The sequence below is a fragment of the Sebastes umbrosus genome, chromosome 4 (assembly GCF_015220745.1).
Source record: "Sebastes umbrosus isolate fSebUmb1 chromosome 4, fSebUmb1.pri, whole genome shotgun sequence".
NCBI classification, from domain to species: domain Eukaryota; kingdom Metazoa; phylum Chordata; class Actinopteri; order Perciformes; family Sebastidae; genus Sebastes; species Sebastes umbrosus.
The window spans coordinates 15,031,405-15,045,341 of NC_051272.1; the positions used below are offsets into that span (position 1 = coordinate 15,031,405).

Sequence of the window (13,937 nt, forward strand, 5' to 3'; positions counted from 1 at the left end):
GTTCTATAATAGATCTTTTCTTTCAACAGCTCATACAATTACACCTAATTACAAGCTCCGGTCCTTGACTGGGGAGCATTAAGAATGAAAGTTGCGGTGAACGGGGAGGATTTAAGAGCATGATCTCTCTTATGAAATATGTCTGCAATCTTTACACGTCCCTTTAACAATATTGGAGCACTGCAAGCTTTTGAAACACAATTACAAAGCGTGTTTGTCTGTTCAGCTGGTAGTGGAATAAATAGTACTGTAGCTGCACCAAGTCTGTGTTGGTGCAGACTTTCAAAATGATTTTCTTTTATTGTAGGTTGATTGAATGTGAAACATGTATTCATACTTGGAGGATGATGATGAATCATATCCATGCTGCATACAAAAGAACAATTATCAACTTGGTTGCGTTTAGTTTCAACAAATCACCTTCTGCACATCCGGTCTGATCCTACTTGTCTGAGACACAACAATAGGACCGTGCCTGGCATCTATTATTAGAAAACGTGGATTCACATCTATTATTTCTTCTCATTCATCAAGACATTTTCTCTTTTGCCTGAACCTGACGCACGTGGGATGTCGGGCACAATAAGCCGCTGTGTTTTCTTTCCCCCGAACTTAAAATGAATGTTTCAGTTGTAAACACAAGGCCTTATGTAATGCCCTTTCCCAGACCGTGTTAATAATTCAGGACAATGAACAGAAACCAAACAGCTTTCAACACGCGCTGGTTTCAGTCAGAGAGGATTTATTGGCACAAGCGAGCCGTTAGTGAAGTCTGCATATGGAATGAGGGCAGACATCAGAAAGGCCCAGTGAAACGTCCCCGCTGAAAGGCTGGGTCTTAACGTGTGGCTGCTACCTTGGCTCAAAATGAACTTTGTGGTCGGAGTATTTGTTCAGACATGTGTTCCCTTCTTGGCAATTATTTGAAAGAAATGTGGGATTTATTCATCATCAGACATCTGAAGCCATAATCAGAGGCGGATTCCACAGATATGCAAGTCAGGTGGGTTAATCCAAGTCTAAATGAGCCAGTGAATACAGCACCGAGTGTCTGTCTGTCTGTTTTTACCGTGTGAAGCACTGGCAGTGTGTCCAGTGGGTCGCACTGTTATCAGCCCAACATATGTTGGTATAGAAGTGAACAAAGAAACTGTCTGAAATGTTAATAGAAACGGTGTGAGTACATTCGCGTTTCAGTCGTGTGAAAATTGCAAAATAAGCACCTTTTATTTATAACATCACAACAACAGCAACAGCTTTTTGCACAATTAAATTCAGTGAATTAATGCTGTGTAAGATTTAGATATTATTCCAAAAAACACTGTAAAGGACAGTGAATAATGCAGGCAGGCTACAGACACAAGTGTATTTGATTGAATAATTAAATAGCCAATAAGAAGATATTGTGTAAATGATACACAAAAACAGAGATGAGGGGGAAAAAGCACCTTTTGAAGATAAACACATTTTTCTTTTCTGTGCACGATTTATTATATTTTGCATTAAAATATGTTATTTCAATCATGCTTTATGTTAACCACCTAAACCATAACAAATAAAGTAATATGTACGTATAATATCAGATTATTAAAAAAGAGAAAAAAATGATAATAATAATTATAATAATAATAAATACAAATTTAAAAAATATACTAAATAAATGTCTTTGAACAAATTAAATACAAAATAAAAATATATAAATAATAATTATAATAGATATCAATAAATAAAAATAATTAAATGAATAAAATAAATGAATAAAATAAATTCACACATCAGATTCCAAAAAATATATGTTATTTGAAGGTTTGACACAATAACAAAACAGACCAGATCAAATGAAAGGTAAAGAAAAATGTTTTATTTCTCTGCAGGGTCCTTTGCATAATACTTATAATATCAATCTGAGCCTGTGGCAAAAACAAATACTTTCAGTGGACGTAAATGACGGTGCCAGCTTGCCCCTTACGATTACATTGTAGCCCGTTTAGCGGCTGCCGTCTGAAGCGCTCTGGCTCAATACTCAATAAAAATTGTTGTCCCCATTAGACACAAAAACATGGTAAAATAGGGTCCAGGTTCAAAAATACGGAAGTTACAGTTTAATGCCTTTTTCACAGCAGACATTTTGATATATCATACAGTAGCAGAAAAAGCACAGGAATTAATTCAACTTTAACTAACATTAATAACAGATGTATTAGTTCTAGCATATCATGCATGCCACTTACTGCGATACATATTGGGAGTCAGCCATCGGTAATGTTCTTAGTAACACCTGTGCTTTCCCTGCTATGACAAATATTTATGTTTTGGGCAGAATCTCTGCACAGCTCACTGATTGTTATCAGAGAGTCTTAACTTGCCATATTGCCAATCTGCAACCAATTCCTTTACATGAAAGTCTATTTGCACTAACATCTCATTCCCTCTGAATGACATCTTCGCTGCTTTTAGTCAGGTTTGCTATTTTTAGGGCCTTGGACATTTACTCAGCTAATTCTGTAAACATTGTTTTCTTGCAGCAGCCAAGTCTTGTATGATCAAAGCCAGAAGTGACGGCGATAGCTGCTTGTATATACTGTTGATTCAGCTGTGAGATACTATTGTCGGCTTCATAACTGTTTATTTGACCGTGGATTGTTGCTGTCCTTATCTGTAGTCAGTGGGGCTATTGTTCCATTATGTTCCTACGCAAGAGCCTGCTCATTGTGCACACACTTTGTGTTTCACTGGGATACACTGAACACAATGGAGAAGTCAGCGACTTGTTGAAGTGTTACTGATCTGTTGATGCAGCGCTAGACGCCATTCATTTCTTCTTCCCCTCGTTTTCAGGATTTCAACATGTATATATCGTAAAAGTATCGTTTTTACTCAGACTTACAGAAAGTAAATTCAATTTAAAATTCAAGCACTTGAAATATTGCTTTTGTTCGCTTGTTTTTTTTTTTGAGTGGATTTGTGTGCAATCTGCATAATCCTGCCTTGTTCAGATGAGTCACAGAGTATCTTGCAACTGAAAAAAAGCTACTGTGGGACAACAAAAACAGGAAGAATTCATCTTTTTCAGAAACCTGTATTTAAAAAAAAAGAAATCCAAATACTATGTGAAGACAGGTAACAGTGCTCTAACAAAGGGACCATTTTTGATACTGTACAGTAGTTTTGCTCATTTTATTGATGCATTTATACAATATATAAGTCACAAATATACACATAGAAGAACCTTTTGTTGATGCTGGTATTTCTGAGATAAATTGTGTGTTATTTAAGGGTACATAACATATTGCAGTATTTTATACAATATGGTACAGTATCTAAAAATGTACCACGAGTCTATGCAGACATTGTACTGTAAGTTAGAGACTGTAACACCCTGTCGTTTCATATCTTGAAGTATGTCTCAAAGATAATTTCTTCTGTCCACACCCACTGATAATATGCGTCCTTTGCATGGGATAGTCGTCTAGCGATAGAGTGGGAATGAGGTGGATGGGAGTTCCTGAAATAAGTTGGTGGGGACTCATCGCTTTCCGAAAAAAAGGAAATGACTAATGACGATGACATGAACATCAAGGTGTGAATGAGGAAGGGGGGAGTTTAGCACTTTGCTATCGCTTGTGTGCACAGTGTAAAAACAACATCAAGAGATTGTTTTTTATTCAACTGTAATGGCTTCAGCTATTTCTTTTAAGCAGTCACAGTACATTTGTCAGTGAACTGCTCCTCATCCCACGATGCAAAGGATTGACTTTGATGTAACCATTCACAATAAAAATAAAAGGCTCATCAATTTTGAAATGGACATTTTATTTTTGTAAATGTGCAGGATAATTATCCAAGTCTATTAAAACTTCCCAGAGGGTTGGAAACACTTAACGCTGCGTGCTGCAGCAAGCTGGAAAACAACGACTGTGTGAGAGGTTTGCTTGATGACTGCGAGTGTTGTCAGTCACACTCCGTGGTTTGATGATGTGTTTCTGTCGCTGTGTGCCTCTGCAGGGAACGGTTTTGTTAACCCCAGGGGCTCTCCGGGCGTCCTCAGCACACCCAGCGGCAATGGCCTGGGTAAAGTCATGCCCACCAAGTCTCCACCACCCCCTGGAGGGAACATGGGAATGGGAGGCCGCAAGCCAGACCTAAGGGTTGTTATCCCTCCGTCTAGCAAAGGGATGATGCCCCCACTGGTGAGTACAGAGCACACCACTGCACACAAGTATCACCAGCTAAAGGACCTTTAAGTACCTCTGCTGCAGGGCGGACCAGAGCTTTGTTAAGTGTCATCTTCATAGCAGAATGTTTTGCAAGATTTTGCCACAACCATTTCTGACATCATCACATCAACATAGCATGTGAAGGACTATGTTTATCTGCCAAAATGGGACTCATCTCACAGGGTGTGCAGGCCACACCTGAGCAGCATTCTTCTTCTTCTTCTTCTTCTATCACCTCCATTAACATGTTGGCAGAGCCAAGAATCTGCAACCCAGGTGTCATAACTCGCACTCAATTATTCACATTTAAACGAGAGGCTTTCTCTAATTATAATAATGAAGGTGCCGAGCGCTCTGACCACAGCGAACACCTGAGGCTAAACTAGACTCTCCTGGTCATAAATCAACATTCGGAAAATCGAGTGTGGGATTTTCAAACAGTTGCCGGCAAAAAGACTATTTCCAACTTTGCGTGTTCCTGGTGTTGTCAGCAACAAGAGCCACTCCAGGAAAATGATTGTGTTTGGTAAATAAACCTTGGGTTACTGTGGGTGCTCCTCCTTTGCAGAGCTTCATCTAGCCTGGAGCAGTTTTTACACAACTGTGTGCTACCAAGTCGGCATGTGGAATCGGTAGAGCGGGACGGGTTGTGTTGTAAGAGGTCTGAAACAGGTTAGGCAGTGAGTTGGAGTGGTGGAGGCTGCGGAGGGCGCTGGCTGTGGCAGGTCTGCAGACAGCCTGTCATTAGGCCATAATGGTATTAAATTAATCACATCTCAGTGTGACAGAGTGTAGATGAAGACTTAATCAGGGGCCCAGGGTGTGAGCCAGATAATATCTTGTCGCCCTTGTCGTGTCTTCCTGCCGCTATTGATTGAGTGTGGGTATTAAGACAGCCCTGGCCTGGTCGCAGTATGTCCCACAGCACAGAGAAGATGGAAGATGGGCTTCTGGTTCCTCTTTCAGCTCAGGGAGGATTTGAAATACTCTATTCTACTAAGTACTATGCGGACATTGTTGCTATCAGTTAAGAAATATGTCATTTCTGATGACTATGAGATGAGTGTACTCTTTGTTGTTAACTTCACTGGTATTTGTCCAGGATTTGACTGCTTCTTCTTCATCATTTACAAGATAAAGACAAGTTAATCGGGTGTCAGGCTTTGGAGTATAAAAACAGACTATAGACATACAGTTCAATGTGTGATTTCACAATGACTGCAGAAGTCATCCACACTTTTATATTCCCTAATGTCCCTTTTACTGTAAAATCTAGATTGGCGGCACTATTTCCCAAAGCGATTTATAGTCGCTCTGCTTCTTTTCTGTAACTCTGCCTCTCTTCTTCTCTTCTGTTGAGGGCAGTCGGAGGAGGAGGAAATGGATTTGGTGAGTTTTTTTTGACAAATGCCTGGGCAAATGGCTGAAATGTGAACATGCTTCCGGTAATCACACATGCAAGACTGAAGGCAGTGCTCAAACCGGAGATTGGCTCTTAGAGCTGCCAGCAATAATACATTTAAAAAAAATGTTTTGTCACTGCATGTTTTGGGTTTGGCCTGTGAAAATTGCCTCAGCCTGTTAAATTGGCTCCTCCATTCCCAACACGTCAACGTTAGTCATATACCACCAGGAGTGTGTGTGAGAGAGAGAGAGAGAGAGAGAGAGAAAGAGAGAAACAAAGAGAGAGACAGACAGAGAGAGAGAGAGTGAAAGCTAAGCGCTAATTAATGTGACATTTTAAACTATTATATTGTAGTCACAATCTGGGAAGTTTGTGAATTTAAAAAAAGTTGTGGGTAAAAAAATCTGAATTATTGATATATTGTTCTAAGGAAGAGAAGATTACATCATCTTAAATGACATCATGCTGTGAGATACTTGGGGTTTGGTGAAGTCATCTGGCTGCAGAGTGTTGGAACAATGCAAGGAAGCCATCAACTAAATCATGCAATGCTGCTTCAAACGTAACCGCTGGCAGCTGCACATGTGTTTATTACATTGTATTCTGGGGATTTGTTACAGTATTGTTCTAAAATACGTCTGCATTTGATTAGAGGAGTTGGGAGTGTGTGCAGTGCGTGTAGCTCACGGTTGAACTGTAGTTTGCTGCATGACCACACCATGCTGTGTAGGTGTGTGTTTGTGTGGACTGCATGCCGGTCACTGCACTAAAAACCACTGGAGCTTTACTGTACGTCACCCTGGGATTATCCTTCTGCACCCTCTCAGTTGAGAGTTGTTTATTTGATTGGAAAACTGATCACTGGACTCTGAATGTGTCATCAATAGATGCTCGCCCATCACAGGGGCTCCTCCTCACCTGCACTATCCCTACAACAGCGTTCTTGTTCATGTCTAACAAAGTGAAACTCAAGCAGATTGGAGTAAATCTGATTAATAACCTGTTGTGCCTGTAGCTGCATGTCGGTTCTTGTGATGACTAAATCTGTCTGTTGTCCACTTAAAATATACTTATTGTGATTACTGAAATCTTTAAGGTGCTATTAATAACATAAATAACATTTAGTTAGAAGCCTTGTTAGAAGTGGGAACCAAATGTCCGAAACAAAACATTCATTTTGAACCTGGCAACATTTTTAAAATGATTAATTCACAATCAAAAGAATTGTTTTTAGCAAAAGCAATTTTTTTGGCTCCTTTCTAAAAGCTCTGTTTATCTGTGTATTATTTATGTAAGGGATAATGTACGGCAAGCCTGTCATTGTTCTGAAATAAACCCTGACAGGGCGATGCAGTGGATACCGACGCAAAGCATCGCCCTGAAGGTGCTTATTACACGGCTCCTTACTTAAAGCTGAAGTAGGCGAGATTGGAGCAAATATGATTAAAAAAAGTTATTTTTATAAAACCGTCACTATATCCTGACAGTAGTGCATGAAACAGGTAACCTGAAAAAAAAAAAAAAAAGCATGTGCCCCTGTGTCCTCTGGTTCTCCTAATGGCATCTGCAAGATTTCACAGACCGGAGGCAAACAAGCAGTCAGAGCTGATCTGAGGTCTGCTGTCCATCTGCTGTCTATGAGAGCCGGCTGTCAATCACTCACGAACTCCGACCAAATGGTCAAACTAGGCAGCGCAGATTAAATATGAATCAATATCATGTAACTGTAATGCCTATTTCTCGCCTCGAATTTTTTCAGAATCATCTTGTAGTGTACGGTTTAGCTGTGAAATGAGAAAGTTTCTGTCACATGACCGGAGCACAGCCAATAGGAACGCTCTCTCTCTGAAATGACCTGTGATTGGTCAAAGTCTCCCGTCACAGGCTTTATTTTTTAAAGCCTTAAAACAATGCCATGATGGGGTGCAGAAGTCTAGTTTTCTCTCAGAACACTTGAATTACAATATGCTGAAAGGTTATTATGGAATTTTTGCCCAATGATGCCAAAAATATACTGCCTACTGCCACTTTAAGAAATCAACAATATGACACAAAAATGGTCCGCCAGAGTTCGACAAACAGTCTGTTATACATAGCAACAGTCTGCTATAAAGAAATAACAGACCGTAGAATGCCGTGATTGACCAATCAGAATCGAGTATTCAACAAAGCCGTGTAATGATTATAATTATTCGTCTACATAAAAATGTTATCAATAAGACCTTTAAATATTTTAAAGCCTTTGACTATTTTTAGGATAAATTCACAAGTATATCTGCAGTTTGTTGTATACATACACATATATTTAATGAACTATATCTGGATGAATATCAGAAAATCCCTATAAAAAAAAAACAACTGCATCAGTTATTGAATATTTCTTCCTGTGTTGTTATCCTCTTTTTTCATATATATATTTGTAAAAACATACAGTCGATAATGAATCAGAAAGATCAGACTATTGACTTCCATGAAGCTACACCACCACCTAGTGGCAGCACTTATTATTACACTGATATCCCTGATCACCACAATGCTGTAGTAAACTTAAAATGTGTAGGCTCTAAATTAAATGTCTTAAATGCTAAGAAAATGTGTATGAGTGTGGTGTTTTTAGAGTTATATTTTGGGCTTATGCATTTTCTTTGTTGTTTTCTGTGATTTGCAGAACACCCAGAGGATAAGCAGCTCCCAGTCCAGCCAGCAACTGGCCACTCCAGTAGTGTCTGTCACCACCCCCAGCTTACCCCCACAGGGCCTGCTCTACTCAGGCATGCCCACCTCCTACAACCCTGCTGGTGAGTCTGGCCTCGCTCTCCCCTCAGACTGAAAACAACCGCCGACTGTTTGTGCGACCCGCTGTTGGTTCTTGCTCTTTTCCTCAGTGGCACATGGTGTCGTAGCTGAAATGAGTTCTCACTGTGTGTGTGTGGCTGCTTTTTGTTTTTACAGAGTTCTCCCTGAGCAGCGCAGAGATCTCTTCCCTACAGGGCTTCAGCTCTCCCGGGCTCTCACTGGGCTCCATGTCGGCATGGCAACAGCATCAACTGGGCCAGGCAGCTCTTAATTCTTTGGTGTGAGTAACACACTTCCAAACAAAGGCACACTCTCCAGACGCCCTCACATGAAAGCAACACCCACTGCGCTCTGTGATATCATGCTGAATCACACATCTACATATTCCTGGCTCTTCACATCGCTGCACCTCACATTTGTTGTCTTGTTTTTTTTTTTGACTGAACACAAAAATGTCTTATCTTCTTCCGCAGTGGTGGAGGTCACCTACCTCAGGGCTCCAACCTCTCCATCAACACCAGCCAGAGCATAAACATCAAGTCCGAGCCCATTTCGCCGCCACGGGAGCGCGTCACCCCGTCTTGCTTCCCCCCTCAGCAGCCGCAGCAAGGGTCCAGCCGACAGGAAGTTCTGGGACGTTCGCCCGCTGACAGCCTCAGCTCCTCCTGTAGCTCTTACGACGGCAGCGATCGCGAGGACCACCGGCAAGACTTCCACTCCCCGCTGGGGCTGGTCAGACCCCCTGCCGGCTCCGAGGACAGGGAGAGCCCCTCGGTCAAGCGCTTGCGCATGGACACATGGGTGACATAAAGAGCCCCTATGAAGCCTCCAGTCACCAGCCAGTCAGAGAGAGGGAGGGGTTAGACGTGGAGATAAAAGAAAGAGCAAAGGGTCCTTAAAGCTATCATTATGATACTATTATTCAACTCCATTTCAATTTGTAAGACTGAGTGGCAAAATGTTATAAGACGTGTCAGGACATATCTAAAGTAAATTCTCAAACTGATACAGTAAGATTTAAAAAAAAAAAAAAAATCTCAGTTAGCTGGACTGAATTATATGCACAAGCAGGTGGTATCAGGTACTTGGTGCAATTCAGATGACTGAAGAGAGACGTTCAGAGAGAATTGTTAAACAATAGGCGGTAGATTATTGTAGTCACTGGTCTAGTCAGACACTTACATGTAGTTGCTGTATTGCTGTTGTGCTCGCAAGTTGCAAACAATCAGAGAAAGTTGTGTTGCTTTCAGGCTGAGGACCCTTACATATGACGTTCACTGCAAGAACTATCTTTTAAAATCATGCTGTAACCACACAAGACCTTTATCTCAAGTGGCCTCTTGTAATTTATTGATTCAGGAGATAACACAGAGTTAATTAAGACTACACAGGAATTTTGGATCACACAGTAAATAATTGCAACAGTTGAGACTACTTTAGCGAATAAATGAAACAATACTGTTGGACGTAAAAAAACAAAATAGCAACAGAATTTATTGCAATAATGACATACTATTCATTTTATAATTTAAAAGAGTAGGATATATAAATGTGCAATTAAGATAATGCGAACCTGTCCAGTTGAACTGGTGAGAAAAATCAACATGTTCACATGTGTGTAACAGTTCATCAGTAATATAAGCCAAAGCTGTTCTTTTGTGTTGTTTTGTACAGTTGCTACGGTTTCCTAACAATTCAGTCAAACGCACCACACATTTCTTTATCATCATAGTTTTATTTTTTATTGTGCTTTATTGCAAACAGTGTAAAGTCGTGTTAACCAGATCGTGAATCGATATCTAAAGCCATGAACATTTTGCTGTTCTGTTTGTACAATTGATAATTTGAGCCAAACATTTTTCCTTTTGTTGTGTAAATAGCGACTTTAATATATATCACCAGGGGTGTGAGTACATGCTGAATGTACTGTACGATCACCGTTTTCAAGAAAAGTATATTTTTGTGGATTACAGCCAAGTTTACAAGAGTAGACCCTTAAAACGTAGATCATTCACTGGTCAATATTTTGTTCATTTTACTGTAATCTCTTCTAAATTGAATTACAAACATAACCTCCCATGTGTTTTTAGTTCCAGATGGTCAATTTGTTTCTTTATTAGTGATGACTGTTTGTCCTGAATTCATTGTAATAACAATGCTGTGAGGTTGAAGTTCCACTATTTTCAAAATGGGTGAAGGATGATCACAAGGCTAAGGGGAAATAGGGTTTCTTCCCTCCCATTGTAGTTGTATACCAGCAGCTGCTGAGTACACTGCCAACATTTAAACCCAAGGTCCCGTCCCCACACTGAAGAATAATCTATTGTTGTTGCATGTAGCTCAACTGAAAGACATGCCAGCTCTCGAGGCCCTTTCCACTATCCTGTTATTGATTCGTTGAATTGAAGCAGGAGACATAAACGTAGGTAGTAGAAGTGGCTGCTGACCTTCACACCAAACTGATCATGCCTGTGCTCATACATGTACGTGGTTGTAAATATCGCAGTCAGTCATAATTATGTACAAAAATACTTGTGTTTCCTAAAATTTCCCAGAAATTGCATCTTATATCAATGCCCTAATACTAGTAAGACTACTATAGGCCTTAGGAACCAGAAAAATCTGAAGTCATGTACGCTGAAGGTGTTGCTACGCTGTTATCACACCGTGCTGCAGAGACAGAGGAGGGGAAAAAAAGTGGGCTGTGATTTGTTTTCTTCTCCATCATCACAGAAGCAAATAATTCAGCAGCTAATTCAAAAACAACACAATGTCATTGACTTCAATCTCACTGCTGGATTGCACACATTTGTATGAGAAGTTTGCTGTACAAGAAAAAGGTATCGCTCTGCATTCGCCGTGACATAATCTCGTGTGTGTTTCTGAGGTTTTTTCCGCCCCATCATCAGCTCCATGATAGTAATATACAACCGTAAAGATCTATGCAGTTTTAGCCCCAGTTTACACGACATATACAGAATATATGATGTCACTACAGGTCACATTTAGTCCACAAAGCATCAGGAAGAAGAGCATCTGAGGATTGACTGTTAGCCTCTTATCCTGAAGTGCCACAGCTGGAGGTTGCTGGACTACATATAATACATTTTATTAAATTATTGATTTGGATACCCCTGGGGCAATCTCTTCATGTTCATATACATTGGTAGGCATACTTTACATAATGTATAGTAATCCATAATGTAATCCAGTTTAACGCAGCAGGTGAAAATAGCAATAATAAATGAAAAAATAGTCTGCCTGTCTTGGCAGCACCACCTCGTAGTTGAGCACATACTTTAGCACTTGATGACATATCAGGGAATTTTGTAGTTTGTCTATCTATATGCACAGTTAGGAAATGCCTTATCCCAAAGAAAAATACTATTTTTATTTAATTTTCTCTCAGTTAAAAGAAAAAAAATGCAGATATCACTCCAACTTGACCAGACCTGCCTCTCCTCAGAAAAGACCCGCACAAGAAAATGCACAGTGAATGCACCGCGATACACTTTGCTCTTTTGGTCCGTGTCCAAATTGTGCACAACTGATGAATGTGAAAGGAAAAGGGTAATCAATGAACCTTTGTAGAGGATTTTCTTCACTTTGCTGTGTAAGAGTACACTGCTTTGCTTCATGGCTTTTATAAACAGAACTACGTGTTTGGTAAGTGTTTGTAGTTGATAGTTCACTTAACTAAAGAAGCTGTTTTCGGTTTGAACGCTCAGACCGTTTGGCGGCACAAGCTGGACTTTGTTGCCAATAATGAAATTATTTGTTTCAAAAATCGAAAGAGGTTTTAAGTTAATCTACATTTTCTTTCCCTTGAATGTGTTATTTTATTTTCATCATACAATAAATATTCAAGTGAACTTTTTATTAAACAATTAAGATACTATGCTAGATATTGTTGTACAAAATTTGTATTCTTCACAAAAGTACAAATATTGGCTTTTAATGTGTAATTTAGGTTATCTCTCTTATTCTGTATAAAATGAAGTAAACAACTCTTACATAGAATTTGTTCTCCTGTGAAGTCCCAAACAGTAGAAACTGTCAACTTTATTAAACACCTCAGTGTATGCTCAATCTGAACTCAATGTCTATTCATCTGTGAATTTTGCCATTTTGTCATTATCACACAGTGATACAAACATCTTCATCTCACTGACTTAATGTACGAACCTTCTCTGACGTACTCTCTCAATGAAATCACTGAAAATGTTTATTTAAAAAAACAGTGCTGCTTATTTTACTGTATTTTATACATGCTGGATTAATGGATCTATGCAGTGTGGCAGCCAGTGGTGGGAGAAGTACTCAGAAATAAAAGTACTAGAGTGTAAAAACATTTCATTACAAGCAAAAGTCCTGCATTTAAAATCTTTTTTATGACTTTTTACAATATACACATCATATGATACATTAACTGACTCTAACTCCCCCACTCCCACCCAGAAACAAGAGGGGTCTGCCTGTATAAACTGTAGAGTGGCTTGCTTACAAAGCTATTGCCAACAATACAATTCTGAAAAAATAAATACAATAATTACATTTTAAAGAAAAAGAAATACATAAATAAAATAAAATAAAAAGACAAGCGTATCACTCATATAGTAATCAAAAACATGCATTTAAAATATTAAGTAAAAGTAATATTATCAAAATGTAAAAAGCAAGAGTTCTCATTATGAGTGTAATATTATCATATAGGCCCAGATTATGTTATTGGATTATTATTATTATTTCATTCACATGTAAGCAGCTTTTTGATGCTGCACAGTAGCTGGTTGCGATGGAGTTCATTTTAACTGATTTATACAGTGTATGTTTGGGTAGTTTCACATGTTTTGAATAGTAACTGAAATAAAAAAACAATATTTCCCTCTAAAATGTAGTGTTCTATAAAATAAATATGAAATATCATGAAATAGAAATAATTTTACTTTAGTAGGCTACCTCAATATTAAATGTACACAGTGGTACAAACTGCACAATGTAGTTAACATCATCTCACTGACTTAATGTAAGAACATTCTCTGACATACTCTCTCAATAAAATCACTAGATTGAATTAATTAAAGTACTACACGTACAATGTAAAAAGCAAAAGTCCGGCATTTAAAATCTTTTATTTTAATGTAACTTTTTATTTTTTTTTATTTTACAATATACATACATTGCCAAGAAAACAATACAATTCTTAAAAAATAGATAAAATTATTATTTTCTTAAGAAAAGAAATACATAAATAAAATGAAATAATCATAAATAATAAAATCAAAAGTCAAGCTTATCTCTCACAAAAGTAATCAAAAACATGCATTTAAAAATCTTAAGTTAAAGTAAAATTGTATAATCAAAATGTAAAAAGAAAGAGTTCTCATTATTTGTGTAATAACATATAGATTATATTATTGGATTATTATACTATTGCCTTCATATGTAAGCAGATGTTTTTGATGATGTAGCTGGTTGCAATGAAGCTAATTTTAACTAATTTATACAGTAGGTTGGGT

General features: G+C 38.5%; 1 protein-coding gene across 12 annotated transcripts in view; it reads left to right on the plus strand.

The window, feature by feature from the left end:
- The window catches only part of mef2aa (myocyte enhancer factor 2aa), a 72,719-nt gene extending 60,206 nt beyond the window's left edge, over positions 1-12,513 (plus strand). For 9 of the 12 annotated variants that reach the window (XM_037768520.1, XM_037768528.1, XM_037768518.1 and 6 more), the window contains 5 exons: positions 4,006-4,190; positions 5,583-5,606; positions 8,291-8,420; positions 8,575-8,698; positions 8,892-12,513. In XM_037768520.1, coding sequence (XP_037624448.1) covers positions 4,006-4,190; positions 5,583-5,606; positions 8,291-8,420; positions 8,575-8,698; positions 8,892-9,228 — 800 coding nt within the window. In that variant the 3' untranslated portion in view covers positions 9,229-12,513. The remainder of the gene's footprint in view (positions 1-4,005; positions 4,191-5,582; positions 5,607-8,290; positions 8,421-8,574; positions 8,699-8,891) is intronic. The other 3 variants (XM_037768531.1, XM_037768525.1, XM_037768529.1) reach the window with 1 other exon arrangement.
- Positions 12,514-13,937: the final 1,424 nt, after the last annotated feature.